This window comes from Crocodylus siamensis, chromosome 5 (assembly GCF_052110815.1).
Source record: "Crocodylus siamensis isolate JL-2025a chromosome 5, ASM5211081v1, whole genome shotgun sequence".
Lineage (NCBI taxonomy): Eukaryota > Metazoa > Chordata > Crocodylia > Crocodylidae > Crocodylus > Crocodylus siamensis.
The window spans coordinates 2,045,132-2,067,468 of NC_143399.1; the positions used below are offsets into that span (position 1 = coordinate 2,045,132).

A 22,337-nucleotide genomic window follows, 5' to 3' on the forward strand; every position below is an offset into this window, starting at 1 on the left:
ACTAGAGTTTAGGCTGCAGAAAAGACACAGGCCTGAAAGGCATTAATGGTCCTATCCAATGGGGACACTAGAGCAGAAACGAAGAGTAAAGGACACTGCATGGGGAGAAGCAAGGGACGCAGAGGTTATCAGAACAGGAGGCAAAAGCTTCTGCTTTCAACTCTGCTGCTGCAGGGCTTGAAACAAAGACACCAGGCAGAAACCAGAGCTTGGAAGGAGGATTTTCCCTTGTGAAAGGCAGCTAAACCACATGGCCAATTGTCTGATTCCAGAAGCAGGTGCAAGATTCTGCTGATTTCCTGTGACATGCGCATAAGTGCAAACCTTGCCATCGGGAAGCTGCTTTAGAGCAAACCCCTGGTTCCCTGTGCTTACCCCCGCCCTTCCCAGGTCCTTACTTGTTTTCTGCAAGGAAGTCTACCACGCACTTCTTCATGCAGTAGAGATGGGCATCGACCAAACCTGTCCGGATGTGAATTCTAGGATGCCTGGAAGAGAGAACAAAACAGGGGAGTCACAACACAGCGCTCCACAGTCATTTATTAAGAGCCTGACTTGGTTGGTATATCAATGGATGGTAAAAATGCATGGATAAATGTCTCCCTGCCCACATACAGCACAGCCAGCAACAAGGTGAGGAGAAATGGCTGCCACCACAGGAAGCTGTCTGTAAACGTACATCTGTGGGCTCTGCACTGCCCTGCTATCCAGGGGAATACCCATCTCCTCAAGGACCCACTGTATTTTCTCTGCTGGGCAGGAAGCCAGGGAAACACGCTCAAAGCACTGGAGGGCAAGGGACAAAGCTGGGAGCAGGAATTCACAGAGCAGCCTGGGAGCTTTCAACAGCCTTTAATGTGCACGGCTGATGGGACCATGACTCGTGTCATGGGGGCAAAACCATCGCTGTGCATCACGCCAAGGGGAGAGGGCGCTTCAGGGAGATGGACTCCCAGCTGGCAAGCTGGGGTGACTGTCACAGCTCAAGGATGGAGCAGGTGGGGTCGGTAATGGGGGAAAGACCAGGCTCTCCAAGCATGGAGGAGCTGTGAATGCTGAGCTCCTGCCCAGACCCACTCCCCACACCCATGTTTTGGTAGCACCTTGGTGTTTTCCACTAGATGCAAGTCTGTGCCACGAGCAAAGGCCAAGTCACATCCCCTGCTTCAACCACCGTGTTCACATCTCTTTAATGGCGATGGAGGTTCCATATTACAGCAGATCCAAAGGACTGAGATGTTGCACAGCAATTGCTCCCCCTCCACACAAAACTATCCTCCTTCAAGGATATTCTGGCATGGGGAGAGGGACGCCTCTGCGCCTTCCCCTCTTTGGCAAGGCAGAAGCTTGCGGACTGCGGTAGGTTCTTAGATCAAGAATGAGAGAACACCAAGAAAGTTGTGGGAGATGGTTTTAATAGGCCTCTCAATCCAAGGAGGGTTATTAGAGAGAGAAACTTTACTCCACACCCCAAATTGTCCTTTATTTTTAGCTCTTTCCCCTTTGATGTCTGAATTTAATTATGAAGTTGGAGCTAACACGTCCTGCCAGCAGGTCCGCTCTGATTCTTGCTCTCATTTCTCAGCCCTGAAGCAAGCAGAGACGCTGGAGCAAGAACACTTGCCTTTTCACTCTATTATTTAGTTAGCCTGTTAAAAAGGGCTTGATTCCAACGTCAGGGCTTGCTCTGGCTTTTTTTCTTGGCTGGAGTGAGACAGAGGTCTTTGCCTGTGCCATGACAGAAGCTCACACTGCTGGCATGCAGAGAATATTTACGGATGCAGGAGTGGTGGAAATACCAAATGTTCCAATCAAAGCACTTCCTGGTGTCTCTCTCTTGTCCTAAGATGCTCCAGGACTGATGTTATCAATGGGGCAGATGCCCATGTGGAAGGAAGCCCAACCAGAACTGCTCTCTCTGAGAAGATGACAGAGAACCCACTAACTCTATCAGGAAGTATCTGCACATGAGTGAGACCTGGAGTACTTGTGTCAGTGCACACGCACGTGAGAGCTGGACTGTTGCACAGGGTCGACAGTCTTGCTGGTGGGTTCCCTCCTGCATTGTAATATCTGATGGACAGTGTTAACGCTGTCATCGTGGTATGTTTTTGAGAGGTCCGGAGCACTTTTTGCTCCAAAAAAAATATAAAAGGGGAGACAGAAACAGGGAGGAAACACAGCAAGCCAGAGAGAAAGAAAAAGGAAAGAAATGAGAGAAGGCAACAGAGGAGAAAGGAAAAGGGAAAAAGAAAGCTGTGCCAGAGAAGGAAAGAAGACTGAGTAGGGAACCAAACTGCACCTCCCTGGCGGGATGGTAAAATCGTGGGCTCCCTCTTCCCCAAAAAGATGTGGTACAACAAAACCCTCCAAAACACAAAGACAGTGCAGGGAGGCAGCCAGGGTGAGGGGAGGGTCTGCCAGATCAAAGAGAAGCTCCTCAGCTCACAGCACTTCCATCACTAACTTCATGTGTGGCCTCAGCCTCTCTGTCTCTCATTTCTCCACCTGCACCACTCACCTACATGGTGGCGGAGAGAGGATTTACAAGCTGCCACGTGCACAGCACTGCAAAACACCTGTCAAGTGCTATTCCCGGCAAGGATCGGGATAAAACTACAGTCCTGCTGCAGGCAGGCAGCTGTGGACTGTCAGCTTTCTCACAGCTCCATCAACAAACACACAGGCTCTTCCTAAGGCAGAGGAGGGCATGTCTCCAGGCCTGTTGGATGGAGCAGGGAGGTCTCCCAACAAGGACGCCTCTGCAGGAGAGACCACCTAAGCACTTTGCAACAGAGCAGACTCCTAGATAACATTATAATCACCTCCAAAAGGTCAAACAGGCAAGCTTGGGCACAGTGCCATAAATGAAGCTCTGGTTTAAGTAATGCAGGCCTGTGGTGAGGACAGCCATGCAGTGCTAGACTGATAACGGTGCTTTAGTGTACGAGATGGCAAACGGAAAGAAGTCCTCTGAATGTATCAGTGCTGAAGCCACATCTAACTTCAGGTGAAGGTAAAAGAGGTAAAAAAAAAATCTAAATCAGTTCACGAAGCAACAGACCCTCTCACCAGTAACAAAAATACTGCGTCCTGCCGTGCCCTGCAGCTACTCTTTACGAGGGCATGAAATATGTGTCAATCCAACTGATAGAGAAATAATGAGGAACCCGTGTCCTGATTGCTGCTTAGGCCCAGACTTCTCAGTCTGCAAAAGATAAGATGGCATGCCTTTAATTACACCATCAAAGCAAGGCCCTGTTTGCCAGGAGGTGCTGGCTGCAGCTGGGTGCATGTCAAATAATGAACGCTGGTTGGCTTAGCTCATTAAAAGAAGACTAAAGATTTGGCTGGGAGGGTTATTAAGTAGGCAGCGATTATTACAGCTACTTTAATGTACTAGAAGAAACTTTGTTAGGAATCGCACCCACCTACAGAGCACAGGCTTGACATCACCAGTGCAGGGCTTGACTTTGCTCGCTGAGGCAGGTGATAAAGCCGCCATTTGGCACCTCACAATCAGGCTTACGGGGCCTGTTTGTGGGTGCACTGTCTTTGGAAGTCAGCAGGTCTGCTCCTGACAGCAAGCTCTGCGAGCCACATATGGGCTGGCAGGACCAAGCCTTGGGGAGAGATTAAATGGAGGCTTGCAGTGACTGATGCAGTTGGAAAATGAGCTCTGTGGGATGCCGCGTGGACTGAGCTTCCACCGAACCTTGTGTCTGGATGCGTCTGCACCCCTGTGATGGCTCACATGCCGCTCAGATGTGCAAGGCAGTGCTGATAGGATTCATGCTTGTGTCTTCCCTCACACTGCTTTGAAAACAGAGCCCTAAGCTTTTCTTTCCTGTTAACCTTCCCTGGTGGCTTCCTCCCTCAAAGACGTCAACCACAGAGAGAGGAGACTCCCTTTGAAGAAAGGGAAAAGTGGACTCTTGTTTAAACTGTAAACTAATTAAGAGAGATGATAGCTAAGAGCTTAGAGTTCCCGCCAGCCCTGCCTCCCCCAGCCAGCGAGATAACACCAGCCCGGGGTCAAAATCATCAATCTGCAGGGAGCACACAGGATGCTTAAAGCCAAGGCACCTCTGCATAGCACGGGGCCTCGCTGCATCCACCTCCGCTGCTGCACAAGCAAAGCAAGTGAAATCCTGTGGCCTCTTTCCCCCTAACCTGGTGCCACTGGGGGTGGAAGGTGGAAATGTCCTCAACGAAGCTCAGGGACCTGGAGCTGTCTGTGTTCTAGCACTGACCTGAGGGGAAAAAAAGACACTAAGTGATGAACTATGGGACACGTGGCCTAGGTGTACACTGTAGACAGGGCTAGTGGGCTCAGCGCCTCCTTCTGCAAGAAAATAAACATGAATCCCACTTCACCGACCCCTCAACTCTCCTGGCTGTGGGCTCCTGCCAGCTGTGCCATCTTCTAGTGCTGATCTGAGCGCTGGCCTAATGGAAAACAGACACTCAGTGATATGGGGGCAGGCAGTGGAGGGATGGGGAGCTGGAGCAGTGCCTGGACCCGAAGCCTGAGGGTCACGCGCAATCCACAGCTGGACAGATCTGCATATCCATTCTGGTAACTGAGCCCCTGCAACACCTCACCATTTCCAGCCCACACTCCAGTATGGACAGGGTGCTCTCCCATAGGAAAGCAACGTGCATCTCACCAGTCACAGAAATCTTAGAGAGAGAGCTGACTGAGCCTTTTGCATTTCCTGGGCATCCTTGCTTTTGGAGCCAAGTCCAGCAAGGACACGTGGCTCATTTACAGGAAAGCTTTTGGCTGCAAAACTTATTAACATTAAAAGCCCACTGCTAGTCTGGCTCTTCAAACACCCAGATACCTCCTGACCTTGATCCAGGGTCTTTCAGCCCTGATCCCAGGGCCCTCAACAGCATGAATGCATCTCCAGTATGGAAGCAGCACTTTGCCCACCAGTGAAATGCTGCCATCCCTGGCCTGAAATGCAGCAGCTGTTTAGCAACGCACAGCACCAACTGCCCTGTAGTTTAAGGGGGTCTGGACGGTGCTCTGTTCACCCGCTCCCTTGAATTTTATTTCCAATAGGTGAAAAAAGCCATCAACCGTAGATTTTTTTGAAGGGCTGGGAAATGTTTGTAACAAGTTTGATGCACCGACTAAACTGACCTCCAGGCAAACATAGCACAGTTATCTTGTACTCAGGAAGCGGTTCTGCTTGACCACCTCTCTGAGGCTGGGAGACTGAGGGGCTAGTGACTCTGCCCTGCCACTGCCACAGCATGCAGCCTTGGACAAGCTGCTCCCTCCCTCTGCCTCAGGATTTCCATCTGTAAAATGAGGCTCTGACCCCCGCAATCCTTCTGAGCACACAGGGATGTTGCTGCCCTGCTCACTCAAGGAGTGTAGGGCTGAGTACGTGCTGCACACAGCTATGCGCTTGCCTCTGAAGCCCCCTCTCAAGGACACTGGCTTGGGGGCAACAAAATGGGATCCAGAGCTCCTCTTATCCCATGCTTGCTTCCTGTGGAGGGGGGCAAAAGATGGAGTCTGCAAGGCAGGGAGTTCAAAGACTTGCTTTTCCTGGTATACTTTGCATTAGGATGCAACTGTGCTGACTCAGTCTGCAGAGCAAACTGAATTGGAAAAGCTAAAGGGAGAGAGAGCATCAGTGGATGAGAGAAAGTGATAGTGAACTGAGAACTTAGTACAGCACCGTACTTGTTAGATGCATGGCCCCCTTGGAAAATGTCGGCTCTTAAGTGTTCACTTGTTTTTTAACTACAGAAAAATACCACAGCTGCATACTAAATTCTGCTGCTGCAAAGAACTCAGCAAGCCCACAACAGGGCTGAATGGTTTTGATACTCAGGAGTCCTGTTTGAAACCTCTGAGTTCCACTCGTGAACCTTGTTTGCACTCCTCCTGCATGGCACCCCACAACAACCTTGAAAGGATCTCGAGGCACCCCAGGGTGCTGTGAAACACTGGCTAAGAATCACTTCATAGATTTCATAGATGTCAAGGGTCAGAAGGGACGTATTAGATCATCGAGTCCGGCCTGTTCAATATGACTGCAAGGGAAGAGGCTGTACGTGTGTCCAGATGTGGGAAGCTGCAAAGGAAGAGAAGGACGGAAGGGGGACAGACAATATTTATAGACATGAGCTCCAGGAGTTATTCACTCCATATATTGGACAGGAGGAGGAACCAGGCCTTACACCCACAGGTTTCTGCTCTGGTTGGTGAAATACTCCCAACCTTCAAAGCACCAGACGCCCATGAAAGATGCTGCTCTCCCATACACTCCAGGCACCATCCCAGACAACACAGCTGCTGGCTGCAAATTAAGACAGATTCAGGTCTAAAGCAAGCTGAAGCTGGCTTAGCCAGTTTGGATGAGAGCCAGTCTCCAAATCTTTTCTTCTTACACTGGGCTAACTCTGAAGGCAGCTCTTGGAGCCTGGGATGGAGTTTCTATGTGGCTAAGGCAGGAATAACAGCTGAAGATCTGCACCCTAGAGCCTCCGTGGCTTCCAGCCTCCAATCACGTGGGCTCCGGTGGGACTGTACGCTGGTGCAGAATTACTCCATGAAATCAGCAGGCTGAAGAAGATGACAGCGTGGAAGGGAACAAGCTCTGAGCAAGCAACAGGAGTCAGAGAATCACAGAAAAGCTACCGAGGAACAGGAGCTCCTGCTGATTCCTCCTACGCCTGCTCCCCAAGGGCTGAGCGGTAGACACATGATATATTTTGTTAAATCAAATAATTACAGTAACTGCATGGGAAATCGTGAAACCGAATACTGGGTCAAACCTGTAGGTCACCGGCACTACATAGCTTAAACACAGCAAGGCTGCCACAGCTTCCTTATGTCACTGGCCTAGACTCAAAGGCAAACAAAACAGTGCTTAGAACAGCATAACTCAGCGATCAGAGACTCTGCCAGTCGGACTCATACAGTGCCTGCAGTCTTGGAAGTTATATGGATTTGAATAGTGGTTAGTGGGTAATGAAAACCCACAGCCTGCAAAAGCTGATGTTTGAAGCAACTGTAGAGCCAGACTGGCCCCAGAAAGGAGCTGTGTACCAAGAAAAAGAGTGGGCTGGTCCCAGCTGAGCATGCGATTGGCAGCAGGAAGGACAAAGTGACAATGAGTGCACACCTTGCAACATAGGGTGTCAGCAGCAGGCTAAAGCTGCCTACTTCCCCTGCTCCTGTGGCCAGGCCAGCTGGCCCCAGTCCCACCTGCCCAACCCTGTATTCAGTCCCCTCTCGTCTCCTGCCATGGCTGTAGGCTGCCCCACACACTAGCAGAGACAAGGTGTGAGCAGATGTTTTCCAAGGCAGAAGCAATCCAATGGACAAGGATTTCTTTAAAAATGGCTGCTTGTGGTTGTCCTTTCAAGCCACTGCTGTGGAAGCCCTGCCCACGGGTTGCGTGACCTGCTGTGAAGCCAGGTGATTTAGCCTGGCAACACCAGTGCCTCACTTCCCAGCCCACTCTGCTGTTACCCCCAGTCTCTTTGCAGATCCCCAGCAACTGATCGTGGGACCCCACGGGTCTGTGGAACATGGTTTGAAAACCATGACTTCAGGGCTGCGACTCTCAAGCACCAAGGTGCCCTGGGCCATGAGATATTTTTAAGGGTGCTGCATAGTGTTAGTGCTATGTGGTGTGCAAATACCCATGTATGAGTCCCAAGATAAACCCAGAGAGGAATCCCGAGCGTCCAAGCCATCCTGCCCTGGTGCAGGGTTGCTGAGTTCTTTGCAACACAAGAATTGCTCCATTATTTTTCCAACAGTAAAAAATGAATGGATGCTAAGAGCTGGCATTTCCTGACGAGGTGGAGGTCTTGAGTCTAAAAAAACTTTGAGAACCATCACTCTAGGGAAGAATGAAAAAAAAAAAGGGGGAAAAGGCAGGAGGTATTGGGAAAACCAAAGAAGACAGGAGTTCAAGCATTCTTCTTATGGTTTAAATCTGTAAAAGGCATCTAAGGCTCCAGCCCACCTAGGGCTTCTCCTGCAGAAGATCCAGCAGCACCTGCGTGTCCCTGGACCTTGGCATGTAGTGACAGAACTGCCTGCACCTGGGTCACAAACTGCTGACCTGCAACTCCACCAGGCTGCCCCAGGGCCTCCTGCTTCTGCTCCACTTTTGCTACAAGACAAAGATGGTAAGAACAGGCAAATGCACCCACGTCTCCAATGCATGGAAGTGATGCCGGCTTGTAGCTGGGCCACAAAGACATCTCCCCTTGCCCCTCAGTGATAGATGCAGGTGTAGCAAATGTTGAGGCCGTCAATTTGAGGTAAACGGCAGCCGAACAGCTCCAACTTGGCCAGGCTGTGGAGACCCTCTGCGCATCAATCCCCTGCCAGGCAAGCACAGCCTTGGTTAGCAAGGACACACCTTGCTTGGGGGAAACATCTCCGGCATGTTGAGGGAGAGGCCAAAGAAACACTGCAGAAGGAATGATGGGAAGACACTAGAAGACCATTACAGTACACAGGCTGCATCGGTCTGCTTCCACACACAGAGTAGATGGCTTTCCAGGCTAATACCCAAGGTTCAATCCTACACCCTCAGCTACATCCACAGGTTTGAGCTGAAAGACCCTCAACCCAGGCAAGCAGTTCCTCTGCGTGGAGAGCGGTAGGGTTAGAGGTAACACTAACATTCAACCCTAGGCTAGTTCTCACAGTGAGGATACCCCCTTTTCATGAGGGCTGCACACGTGGAAACATAAATGCTTTTCTGACCAGCACAAAATCCACAGCACACACTTCTGTGCCTAATAATTATCCAAAGGTATCCAATAAGAGTTTACTGCAAACTGAGTAATTAGAAAAGGAGGAGCTTTGTAGTATGACAACCGAACCTAAAACCAAAGGCGAGTTGGAATCAGATTAAAAGCAAACAAAGTTGGAATAAGATTAAAACCAATTAACAGAGATTGCTGATCACTGCTTGAATTTAAACAGAACTCAGAGGGTACAAATGTTTTACTCACTAGTTTCACAGTTTCTAGGGTCGGAAGGGACCTGAGCAGATCATCTAGTCCAACCCCCTGCCATGGCAGGAAAGAGTACTGGGCTCAAACGACCCCAGCAAGGTGTTCATTTAACCGCCTCTTAAACACCCCCAGGGTAGGAGCCTGCACCACTCCTCTTGGAAGTTGGTCCCAGACCCTAGCCGCCCTGACAGTGAAGTCGCGCCTCCTGATATCTAACCTAAACCTGCTGCCAGCTTGTGACCGTTATTCCTGGTCACTCCTGGCAGTGCTCGGGGGAACAGGGACTCCCCCAGTGCCCGCTGATCCCCCCCGACTAGTTTATAACAGGCCACAGGATCCCCCCCAGCCTTCTCTTGTGGAGGCTCAACAGGTTCAGGTCCTGTTGCCTCTCCTCATAGGGCCTGCCCTGCTGCCCCTGACCATGTGAGTGGCCTCCTCTGGACCCTCTCCATGCTGTCCACATCCCTCCTGAAGTGTGGCGCCCAGAACTGGACGCAGTACTCCAGCTGCGGCCTGACCAGTGCCGCACAGAGGGGGAGGATCACCTCCCTGGACCTGCTCGAGATGCATCTGTGGATGCAGGACAAGGTGCGGTTGGCCTTCCTGACCGCCTCCCCACACTGCCGGCCCATGTTCATCTTGGAGTCAATGATGACCCCCAGATCACTTTCCGCCTCCGTGCTGACAAGAGGGGAGTTCCCCAGCCTGTAGGTATGGTGCCGGTTGTTCCTCCCCGGGTGCATCACCTTGCACTTGTGTGTGTTGAAGCCCATCCTATTCTCGTCCGCCCACCCTTGTAACCTGTCTAGGTCTGACTGTAGCCTGTTGCTTCCTTCCAGTGTGCCCACGTCCCCCCACATCTTAGTGTCATCAGCAAATTTGAACAGGTGCTTTTTACCCCCTCGTCCAAATCACTGATGAAGATGTTGAACAGTGCGGGCCTGAGGACCGAGCCCTGGGGGACCCCACTGCCCACATCCCTCCAGGTTGGCCCACATCCCTCCAGGTTGAGAAGGACCCATCCACCACCACCCTCTGGGTGCGGCCCTCCAGCCAGTTGGTGACACACTTGACTGTGTGGGTGTCTACGCCACAGCCCCCCAGTTTCTTAATGAGAATGGGGTGAGAGACAGTGTCAAAAGCCTTCTGGAAGTCCAGGAAGACGATGTCCACTGCTACCCCTGCATCTAATGATCTGGTGATCTGATCGTAAAAGGCCGCCAGGTTGGTCTGACAGGACCTGCCACTGATGAACCCGTGTTGGTTGCTCCTAAGCATGCAGTCCCCTGCTGGCCCCTCCTGGATGTGTGCCAGCATAATTTTCTCAAACAGCTTGCCAAGGATCGAGGTAAGACTAACTGGCCTATAGCTTCCTGGGTCATCCCTCCTCCCTTTTTTGAAGATGGGAACCACATTGGCCCTCTTCCAGTCCTCCGGTACCTCTCCAGAGCACCACGAGTGCTCATAAAGCCGTGCCAGGGGACTTGCAATGACCTGGGCCAGTTCCTTTACAACTCTAGGGTGGAGATCATCCGGACCGGCTGACTTGAAAACGTCCAGCCCCTCAAGAAGCTCCCTAACTAAATCCTCACTAACCCGTGGCCCAGGTGTGCCTCCCCCGGGGCCCGAGGGGGGCCCAGCAGGGAGGTGGCTGTTCTGGTCCCTACTTAGGAAGACGGAGGCAAAGAAATCGTTAAACATGTTAGCTTTGTCGTCTGGTGTGACGACAAGTTTCCCAATGCGTCCTGCAAGGGCCCCACATTACCCGGGACCTTCTTTTTACCTCCTATGCATTTAAAAAAGGACTTCTTATTGTCCTTAATCTGGGAAGCTAGCCCCAGTTCCATCTCTGCCTTGGCCTTCCTGACTGCCCCCCTACATCCCCGAGCGACTGCAGAATAGTCCTCCCTGGTGATGACCCCTTCTTTCCATTGGGTGTAAGCCTCCTTTTTAGCAAGGAGACATTCCCGGATGCTTTTGGTGAGCCATGGAGGCTTGTGTGCTCTCCTGCTCCCTTTGATCCTCGTTGGGATTACCTTCCTTTGGGCTAACTGGCATTTACAAAACCCCTGCAGAAAGACCATGATGTCATGAATACAAGTGTCAGCAAAAAATAAAAAAAAGGCACAGGAAAATCTATCTTTACCACAAAAAGAATAAAGTGTCCACCCTAAAGCCAAATGACATTTTTTAAACGAGTAATGACAGTGGTTAGAACCACATCGGCTTACTTCTGGTTAGGAGAGATTACTCGTTATTTAAAATGTCCAGGTCTTTTAATGGCTTTAACAGAAGTCACCAAATCAGATTACTCCCTAGGAAGAAACCAAGCTGACACTTAAAACGCTTCTGGAGGGTATTATGACTTGGAGACCTAACTCCTTAAACCCCAAATAAATTTAAGTGTGCCATGCATACTGCATGCTGAGAACAGGGGTGATTTTTAAACCATCTTTCACCCACCTATTAGGGCCTGTGGCACTGCCCAAAGTTGGGACATGGTAACTGCTCTTTTTGCAAAGCAACCAGATGGCAGTTAAAATGCTGTAGTGGAGAGGGGCTAACTGGAGCAGGAATTGTGGCTAACCTCATGGACTGAGCCGGCATTCTCAGCAGCGGGGTAACTCCCCTCCTCTGCATGACTACGGCAGAAAGGGAAACCACGCAAACAAAACCCTGTCCTTTGCATCCCAGTACTTGGGGTATGAGCTCACTAGCTGCAGCAGGCTGGTTGGGGAAACTGGAACAAACACAAGGAAGAGTCTTGCCTGTTTAAAGAAACAACTTGTCAAAGGAAATGCCTGAAAGCCAACACCGCATTGGTCAATGCCATTTCAAAATTTAAATATTGATACAATGACTTTGTTTCATGTGGTTGCAATAACTGAGCCTGGGATCTGGTTGAAGCTAATGAGGGTTTTATGGTTCTCTGGTGGGTGTGTTGGCGCAGACTGCTCGTCTGGAGACTAACTGTGGCTGTCACACTGAAAGAGGTGAGAATGGTTTTACTAATCCAGACCTAAAGCAGTTCCAAGGGACTATACTGCAGTGACACACAACATCCTCTTCAACATGGGTGTATATTCACATACTAAGCATGTATGCACTAAGACTTGAAATAAGGCGACTTAATTTAGTCAACCTAAGTTAAGCCACATTGGAACGTGCACACAGACAGCTCCTTGACATGGTAGCAACTGTCTTGTAAGCTAAGTCAACTTAACCCTAGGGGTGTATTATCTTGTGCCGCATTTAAGTCGACTCTGCTCTACATGCATGACTACACTCTGACAGTACAGTTGACTTAAAAAAAGTTAAGCCAGCTGAACTGTCAAAAAGTGAGTACATGTGTACACACCCCTTAGGGCAAACTGTCACATGGGATGGAAGCAACAAGTAAAAAGACAAACAGGAACTAAAAAAGCCTTTACTGTTTACTGTGCCCAACTGTGGCACCAATTTAAATATTAATGGATGGAGGAAATGTGCTGGCCATGGTTGGTTGCTTAATTCAGATGCCTCTGTAAACTGATCTTAATAAAAAACCCCTGTGAAAGGAGCAGAGCAGCAACAAATCAGATCCTTTCCCCATCACAAGGCTAAAGGCCTCATTGGAGAATCTTCTCATCTTGAACCGTTTAGCCTAACAAAAAATCAAATCAAATGAAAAGAAGCCCTCTGGCTGCTGACCTGCAGATTATCACGGACAACGTCCTTGACAATCTCCAATGTTATTAAAATAAAACGACTCCCATTTCCTTTCTTGCCTGAAAGAGATGGGGCCCGTTCCTGGCTGTGGTTAAGGCCTCCCTCAGTATTCTCCATCTGCAGAAATGAGACCAGTGTCAGCAGTAGGTTTCTAAATAGCTTGAGGTTTATGGGAATTAAAGGAGGAAGAATTAAATTTGAAACGCTGCTTGTTTACTAGCACTAATTAAATATGCCAGATTTCTGGGCAAGCTTCCTAGCCTGTGGCTACTACGTTACTGGCTTATAAAACAGTCAACAAGTGCACAAGTACAAAGCGCAAGTACAATAATGTGTTTCATGTCCAGTCCTGCCCTTAGCTTGCAAAGAAAATAATGTATTAGAAGAAATCTGAAGCCATAAAGACCTCTGCTGGCTTTCTAGACTGTATGAGGGATAGTAAAAATAAAACACAACCCTTGAGTCTACAACAGTTGCTTCTAAGCAGCATGATATTTAACAGGAGGGGCTAGGAACCAGTGCCCACCAAACAAAAGGAGCAAGGAAACCTTAACAGCTAGTAGCATGCTGACTCCTGACAACCCAGTGGTTCTGAGCCTGCATCCTCAGAGTTAATGGGAGCTTTGTCACTTTATTTCAGCAGCAGGGTCCGAGCATTTCCACCAAGGAAGCTGCAGTTCTTGTTGAGGGCTCCGAATTCACACGGCCACTGTAGTCTGATTTCCAAGTTGCAATGGCATGTTTTAGCCCACTCAAGGGCCACATTCAACTCGCAAAATTCACGTGGAGGCAATCTTTTGTCCCATGTCTGAACTCGATGAGCACACATCCCAATGACGGGGTGATACAAATAAATAGAACAGACTAAAGCCAGCTCCAGCTTTAACGGAGGCCTTGAAGCCTGCTCTTCTCCACCCGCAAGGGAGGTAAGGTAGTATCTGTTGTCTCCATAGGCAAGCAAGGCAGAGCAGAGAGACACAGTAAAACTCCAACCAATTCCTAATGATGCAGTGTTCGAATGCACAGACTGGTTCCCAGACATCGTCCAAAACTGAACAACTTGCACAATGACCGTGAAAGACGTGCGTCATCGCTCTATGGTAGCCCTGCTCACCTTTAATGAAGCCCTGAGTAACATTTCAATAAAAACTCAGCCACACAAATATTCTGCAATAAAAATAAGGGCACACAGGTATGACTCTCAAAGGCCCAGCATCACGTTCATGAGGCAAAGGGAAATGATGCAAAAATAATTAGGGGTTTGTTTATATCTGAGATTTACAAGAACAACTCCAGAAACCACAGAGTTCCTATGGAGGGATTGAGTTAATTAACCTACACAGCCCCTTTTGTTTGCACTAAGCCCTCTGACATATCTTTATACAAAATGGAGACTTAAGCATGGCTATTGCTGATCTACTTTAAAGATGCCCAGGTGCAGAAGAGGATTCTCAAACACGGTCCCGTAAGATTTCCTATATAAGCAAATAATATTCAATTTATATCTACTCAGACTATACAAGCTTTCAATTAAAAAGGTGACCGGATCAATCAGATTCATATAGTCTTACAAACTGGCCAACAATTAGACACAAATTCAAGTCATGAAGGAATTTCTGAAAGTCTAAACCCTACGGCGCAGCAATTCCACTTCTGGCAAAGATAATGCCCTGCCCTTTTCAAATGACTCCAGAAGTGCCAACCCGTGTAAAAGAATATCACATTTGGTGTTCAACTACCTGCATTAATAAGGGATCCTCTGAAATCGAGGCTAAATCTAATTGGTGAAATCAATGCCTAGCACATAAATATTGAATGTTCAAGTAAGAGCTGAACCCCACATTGCTTAGTAAGAGTTGGGCTCAATTTGATTATATTAATCACTTGCCTTGGCCAACCTCTGAACCAGCTGACAAAAGCCTGCTGCCTACCAGAGGGCACGTCTACATGCTATGAAATTTGGTCGTCATACCAGACGACAAAGCTAACCTATATTTAACGACTTCTTTGACTCCATTTTCCTGAGTAGGGACTGGATCAGCCCCCACCGGCCCTCCTCAGAACCCAGGGGAGGCGCACCCAGGCCAAGGGTCAGGGAGGATCTAGTTAGGGAACTTCTGGAGGGACTGGATGTATTTAAATCAGCCAGTCCATATGATCTCCACCCCTGAGTGCTGAGGGAATTAGCAGAGGTCATTGTGGGACCCCTAGCACGGCTGTACGAGCACTCGTGGTGCTCTGGTGTGGTGCCAGGGGACTGTAAGAAGGCCAACGTGGTTCCCATTTTCAAAAAAGGGAGGAAGGAGGACTCGGGAAACTATAGGCCAGTCAGTCTTACCTCGATCCTGGGGAAGCTGTTTGAGAGAATTATTCTGGCTCATGTCCACAGGGGGCCGGGGGGAGGGGGGATTATGTTTAGGGGCAACCAACACGGGTTCATTAGCGGCAAGTCCTGTCAGACAAACCTGGTGGCCTTCTACAACCAGGTCACCAAATCCTTAGACGCAGGGGGAGCAGTAGACATCGTCTTTCTGGACTTTCGGAAGGCCTTCGACACTGTCTCTTACCCTGTTCTCATTAAGAAACTGGGGGCTGTGGTGTTGACACCACACAGTCAGATGTGTCACCAACTGGCGGGAAGGCCGCACCCAGAGGGTGGTAGTGGATGGGTCCTTCTCAACCTGGAGGGACGTGGGCAGTGGGGTCCCCCAGGGCTCGGTCCTCGGGCCCGCACTGTTCAATATCCTCATCAGCGACTTGGACGAGGGGGTAAAAAGCACCCTGTTCAAATTTGCTGATGACACTAAGATGTGGGGTGAAGTGGGCACACTAGAAGGGAGAAATAGGCTGCAGTCGGACCTAGACAGGTTACGAGGGTGGGTGGATGAGAACAGGATGGGATTCAACACTGACAAGTGCAAGGTGCTGCACCTGGGGAGGAAGAGCCAGTACCATACCTACAGGCTGGGGAACTCCCTTCTCGTCCGTGCAGAGGCAGAAAAGGATCTTGGAGTCATCACTGATGGCAAGATGAACATGGGCCGGCAGTGTGGGGACGCAGTCAGGAAGGCCAACCGCACGTTGTCCTGCATCCACAGATGCATCTCGAGCAGGTCCAGGGAGGTGATCCTCCCCCGCCATGCGGCACTGGTCAGGCCGCAGCTGGAGGACTGTGTCCAGTTTTGGGCACCGCACTTCAGGAGGGATGTGGACAACATGGAGAGGGTCCAGAGGAGGCCACTCGCATGATCAGGGGCAGCAGAGCAGGCTCTACGGGGAGAGGCTATGGGACCTGAACCTGTTGAGCCTCCACAAGAGATGGCTGAGGGGGGATCTAGTGGCCTGTTACAAACTAGTCAGGGGGGATCAGCGGGCATTGGGGGAGTCCCTGTTCCCCCGAGCATGACCAGGAGTGACTAGAAATAATGGTCACAAGCTGGCAGAGGGGAGATTCAGATTAGACATCAGGAGGCTACTTCACGGTCAGGGCAGCTAGGATCTGGAACCAACTCCCAAGAGAAGTGGTGCTGGCTCCTACCCTGGGGGGCTTTAAGAGGAGGCTGGATGAATACCTAGCCGGGGCCGTTTAAACCCAGTAATCTTTCCTGCCGTGGCAGGGGGTCAGACTTGATGATCTGCTCAGGTCCCTTCCAACCCCACTAACTATGAAACGCTTACTGCGCCTTAGCCTAATAACACTGCTCACCAGTGCGTCACAGCACAGGCCATGCTAACAGCCTACTGCGTAGTGTTATTAGGCTAATAGACAGTAAGCATCACTAATGAACAATGCACTGACGCTACCACACAGTAACTCTAATTACTGCGCATTCAGGTAGTACTTCATTAAGGAAGTACTAAACTAAATGTGCAGTGTGTAAAGCGCATTAATGAATGTGTAAGCATGCCTAGACAGAACCACCTAATAAAGGTAGCATGGCACTTTGCTGATTATGGTAGGTGATATTTGGATTCCTTTTACTTTGAAGGCAGGAGGCTAACCAGTAAGTGTGGTCTCTTACACAAGTTTCATTATCTAGCTGTCCTCCACATTGCTTGCACCCCCACACTACGTAGTGCCATGACATTTTGGAATAAACAGTCTAATGCAGTGGTGCTCATTCTCTGGCCTGCAAGCCACATCTGGCCCAAAGCATCTGGGAATTTGGCAGTAAGAGAGTGGTGGCAGCATTAATTCTGGCTCCCCTGCTGCCCTCTGGGCTGAATGTGGCCCTTTGCATTAGATCATACCAACATTCTGTGCCAGGATGACACCTGTAGACTGATCCTGTGCTGGATCCAGCTCACAGATCAGCTCCATGCCATTCATTTGGCCCATGGGGCTAGACAGATTGAGCGCCACTGCTTGAAGGCATTTGGTGTTTATAGATCATAAATGTGTGATCTACTCGTGGAAGACACAGCTTACCTCACAATCACAGAGAACTGCTCCAGGGCCACATGACTTCCTTCTATCCCTTTAGACAGTTGTATCTTTATCCAATTCATTCATTCTCAACTGCCTGGCTGGCAGCAGGCATAGATCAAACAATTGTGACAAGCCCAAAGCTTTCTATAGGCTCTGCCTGCCATCCTTCACCGCGATGTACTGGAGCTATCCCTGAGCTCCACACACGTGGCTGACCCATTGCTGCAGTCCAAATGAAGTGACTGGTGTATATTTTCTCTTCTGTGTTTGAATAATTCCTGGCAGTAAGCTGCAGTCAGCAAGCTTCAATGTCCTTCCCAGAGGGAAATCGGAGGTGCTGACTCAGATTTCTTAACAAAGCAATGGGGAAAAGAATGGCATGCGACAGGAACAAGGGGTAAGATAAAATGCAGGAAAGAAGGATGAAGACAGTTCAGAGGCCAAAACCAGACTTGAAACAGGTGCCATGCTATTCTTCGAACAAATTAAATTTGTGAAGAGTCCCAGCTTTAAATACCCTGTACTTGGGGGCCTGTCATATACACTGATTCAAATGGATATGTTTCTGAACATGTAGGACTTAATATGACGAGGCACTGAGTGCCTATTATCCAATGCCCTGCACAATGCTGACTGCTGCTCACACAGCACTCAGGTGTTATCGTGATAGGGGTCTTGGAATAACTATGGTGAGGAAGATGAGAGTATCCGCCTGGATTAAAACCTGGGAACAGTTCTTTCATAAGGGGAAAAGTAGACATGATTAGTGACAAAGCTGGCACACTGTGAATCTGCAACCAATGCCAATGTTTCTGAGGAAGGTGAAAAAAAACTCTCATGACAAGTATAGCAGCAGGAGGGGAAAAACTTCCTTCCTGGCCCCACATGGCATCCAGAAAAGCCCCAAAACATGGAGAATCCCCATAGCAGAACAAAAGCATGGTGGCTCCTAGATCATCCCTGACCAATGCTTATCCAATGTCTCCTCAGACACCTCCAGGGACAGAGAGTCCACAACTTCCCCAGGCATCTATTCCACCATCTCACTGCTCTAACAGTGAAAAGCGTTTTCCAGATAGCTAATCTAAACTTACTTTGCTGCAACTTCAAGCCATTGCTGCATGTCCTCCTCTCTGCAGCCAAAGAGAAAAGGTGCTTTCTCACTTCTTCAAGAAAGCTCTTCAAGTATTTGAAAACTGCTCGCATGCCCTCCATAAGTGCCTTTTCTGCAAGCTGAACATGCCCAGCTCCTTCAGCCTCTCCTTGTATGCCTTTCAAACCCTTTATCATTGTTGTCACCCACTTCTGGACCCCCTCTAACTTCTCCAGCTCCTTTTTAAAACGTAGAGCTCAAAAATACAAGCAATACTCTAAATGAGGCCTAACCAGTGCTGAGTAAAGAGACACTATCACTTTCCATATCTTGCATCTAATGTTTCTATTGATGCACCCCAAAACTTCATTCGCCTTTTCTGCAGCTGCATTATATTGAGTCTGTGACTTACCAAGACCCCCAGATCCTTCCCAAAGAGTTGCCAAGCAGCCACATGCTACCCACCTTGTATGTGTATTTTCAATTATTCTGAGGTGCAGCACCTTGCATTCGTTAGTATGAAACTTCATCCTGTTAGCTCCAGCCCAGTTTTCCAATGCCAGCATCCAAATGATTAATTAATACAGCATGGAGTAGAAGGAAGTTAGTTGGCCATGGAGCAGGTCTCTCTAACTGCAAGGTAAGACAGACCCCCTGTGAGACTCCACTCCAAACTTCCTGCCATGCTGACATGGACCTGTTAATAATTACCCTTTGCTCATGACTATTGAACCAGTTGTCTATCCAGCTTACACCAGTTTTGTCCAGCCCACATCTCCTCAATTTGTTTATGAAAAGATCATGTGGAACCTTGCAAAAGCCTTGCTGAAGTCCAGATGCATGACATCCATAGCATGCCCTTCATCCACCCAAGTAGTCACTTTGTCAAAGAAGGAAATCGAGTTTGGCCTGATTTGGTCACAAGGACAGGAAAGCACACTTCAGAATGAGCCTTCAGGAGCTCAATGCATTAAGCCAGTTGAAGAAAAGTTTAAAGGGGATTTGGTTGCATGTGTAGGTACCTAGAAGACGGCTGATACCACAGGACTCTGGCCTAGTTAAAAAGGGATACACTTTCAAAGCTAGAAACTGCTTTAACTGAGAGTTTACAAGCAGTCAAATGCCTTGCCAAAGTACGCTGTGTGTTCTCCATCACCTGCAGTCTTGAAGCCAAGGCTTGGTGCCTTCTTAAGATGCAGGCATACGAGGTCTTCTGCAAATTCCTGACCTTGCAGCAGCTTGTGATATGCAAAAGGCCAGGCTTGAGGTATCGGTTCCTTCAAGCCTTCCAATATAAGAATAGAAGAACTGCAATCGCTGCGTCCTCCCTCCCCTGACGCTGCTCAATGATACTCCACCCCAGCACTTAGCATTTCTTCCACTGCCAGCATTCTTGACTTCTGATGTGTATCTTATACATTCATTACATTTTGACCTCATAGGAGATTGTTATTTAGCCAGCCACTGACACCACCTTTTGTTTTATTTATACAATCCATCATTCACAAAACTCTGACTGTTTCTCTTCAGACACAAAATATCGATTACTAGGACACGCAAGGAATTCATATGGCGGACCAAATCAGAAAGCCAAAAGGAGAATTTAAAGCAGATTATTTACAGGGGAATTCTTGGAATGGTTTCATAACATCATTTTAAAAGAAAATGGTGTTTAAAAGATTCAAACCTTGAAAGAGGTTTCTCGCCAGATAACCCATTTCCCACTGTAAGAGGCGGCAAGTCAGAGTGGGAAAAATACCGCCTTGTTGTCCTGGCTGTGAGTGGAGGCCCCATGCAAAACTGCACATGGGTATAATGAAAAGAGACAGTCCACTTAAAAAACCTGCTATGGGGCCAACCATGCTGCAGTCGAGAGCTGTAAAACAAAGAGCAGGATTAACAAGCGCTGGGACAAACCGATGGGATTTTAATTGTATTTTTCATTCACCCGATGTTTCATCATGAACACTTGAGGACTCCAAGGGTAATTAGAGAGGAAATGACATATGCTGGCGTAATTACAAGTAGCGTGGAAGATTACAGTATATAATAAACTCTACAATAATACATTGAAATGCTATTAAGGGATCTGAGACGCACTCAGAAAAGCAGAAGAAATGAGGCTGAAAATCTGGGTTTAAATATGGTCTGTAATGGATCCTGCATAGTGAAACGTTACAGCAGCTGCATCCTGGAGTTTACGTTTTACCAGATACTATTTTGACTTTGAAAAAAGCAAGATTGGCAGAATCCTTCATAAGAGCTGTTTACAGCATTGTACATCCAAGAGGTCTGTATAAACGCCAATGAGATGCATCACAACTTGCTGGGAAGGTAGACAAGGATTACATCCATTTTAAAGATAGTGAAGTGAAGCAGGTCCAGGTGAAGCAACACTTTCCAAGGTGGCAAGACAGGCAGAGGGAAAACCCAGACCTCATTCAGAGGTCCACGTCCTGACCACAAGGCTGCCCTGCTAATGCTGGCCCCAGGGATAGACCACCACTTCACATGGCAACGTTGGCCCTTTCAGGCATCGGATCCCTTACTGATGAAGCCAAGGGAAAGAAATCTTCCCCTTCTGAGCAGAAAAGAAGACAAGTTTTCACCCCAGGGATGGCTGCAGCAAACAGGCAAGTGCTTCTCTAGATCTCCACAGAAGGAAGAAAAAAGTATTGTGAAGTGGGTGTTCCCAGCTAGGAAAGAGTGGACCAAACTCAGCACCCAAGGTTAGCAGGTACCCAGAATAAGGAGACTTATTTTCTTGGAAGGAAAAACCAGTTGCATTTCCAGACACTATGGCTCAGTTCCCCCCCATGCTAGAGCTCTGAGCTTGCAGAAGAGTTTACATGTCGTGTGTCCTGCTTCCTTCTTCCCAGCTAACCAATATCTGACATGACAGCCAGGCTCTAAATCATGTCTCTGCCTCTATAGAGAATTGCAATTTTTAAAAGTACTCCACCATTGTATTACTGAGGCTTATGTTTTAATAGATGAAAAGCAAATGGGAGCGATGTATTCCACACACCCCGGATACACATTAATTTCTGAAATGGAAAGATCAAAAACACACCAGAAAGCAGTCATCCGGTTCAGAGACAGACCAGTCCCTTCCCGAAAGGATGCCGTTGACCTTTGCTGGTAATTGTACTGACCTACAAAGGAATCTAAATTCTATAAATCAATATCTCAAAAGGGATTTCATATTTAGGAAGGAGAGGGGAGGAAAAACAAAGCTGAAGTAGGGAAATAAAATCATGTAACACAATAGTGGCTCCAGAAGTCTGGCCATGAAGATAAGAAGAATGGAGCTGGATGTGGGAAGAGTTCATTATTCTTTCAATACTGTCTGGTGCTGTTACATACGCACTCACATACTTTCCTCTTCAAAAAGCTTAAATCTTCAAAAGCTGCTTGGCCTGGGAAAGTGGCGTGCACTCAAATACTGAAGCAGGCATCCAGGAAGGGGATCTACCTGAGGAACAATTTTTCTCAAGGGTTCTTAGCAGCAAAGATGGCTGGATGGACAGAGGAGAAAGCTGGAGGCGCCTCGTTCTCAGGGCATTTATCCATTCTCTCTGCTCACCGCTCCTCAGGTGCCTCTCTCAACACACATCCCTAACACACTCAAATGCAAGAATGAAAACAGGGCCTCTCTGAAAATAATCACACTTGCTGAAAGACCTACCCTGCATAAATATCTTCAATAACAGTACAAACAGAAATCAGCATTTTTTTTCTCATACTCCAGTTGAAATTTATGGTGCTGCTGGCCTTAGCTGTGTTATTCCTGTTCTACCTGGCTAGGACTCAAAGCCAGAAAGTTGGAATTTCAGATTTTCAACGGCGCTATAGTTCATTTGATAAAAGCCAAACATAATCAGTTCTCTGAATGTTGTATTAATACCTTAGTAAAAACTAATGCAGATATTCATGGTGGAGACCAGGGGAAAAGCAGTTGGGAACTCCTAACCCCTTGGAAATGTATACGTGATGTTGTATTTAAAATGCAGAAAAACAGACAGTACTGTGCTTTGCACAGCCACTAAGATGATCCAGATGTAATTCTAGCATTTTGTGGCTGAAATCAAGGCCCCT

The 22,337-nt window shown here is 48.3% G+C and overlaps 1 protein-coding gene across 4 annotated transcripts in view; it reads right to left on the reverse strand.

Annotated features, from left to right (window-relative positions):
- EIF2B3 (eukaryotic translation initiation factor 2B subunit gamma) overlaps nt 1-22,337 on the reverse strand; it is a 131,364-nt gene that overhangs the window by 64,530 nt on the left and 44,497 nt on the right. For all 4 annotated transcript variants that reach the window (XM_090050390.1, XM_090050389.1, XM_090050391.1 and 1 more), the window contains exon 6: nt 399-488. In XM_090050390.1, the coding sequence (XP_089906516.1) occupies nt 399-488 (90 nt within the window). The remainder of the gene's footprint in view (nt 1-398; nt 489-22,337) is intronic.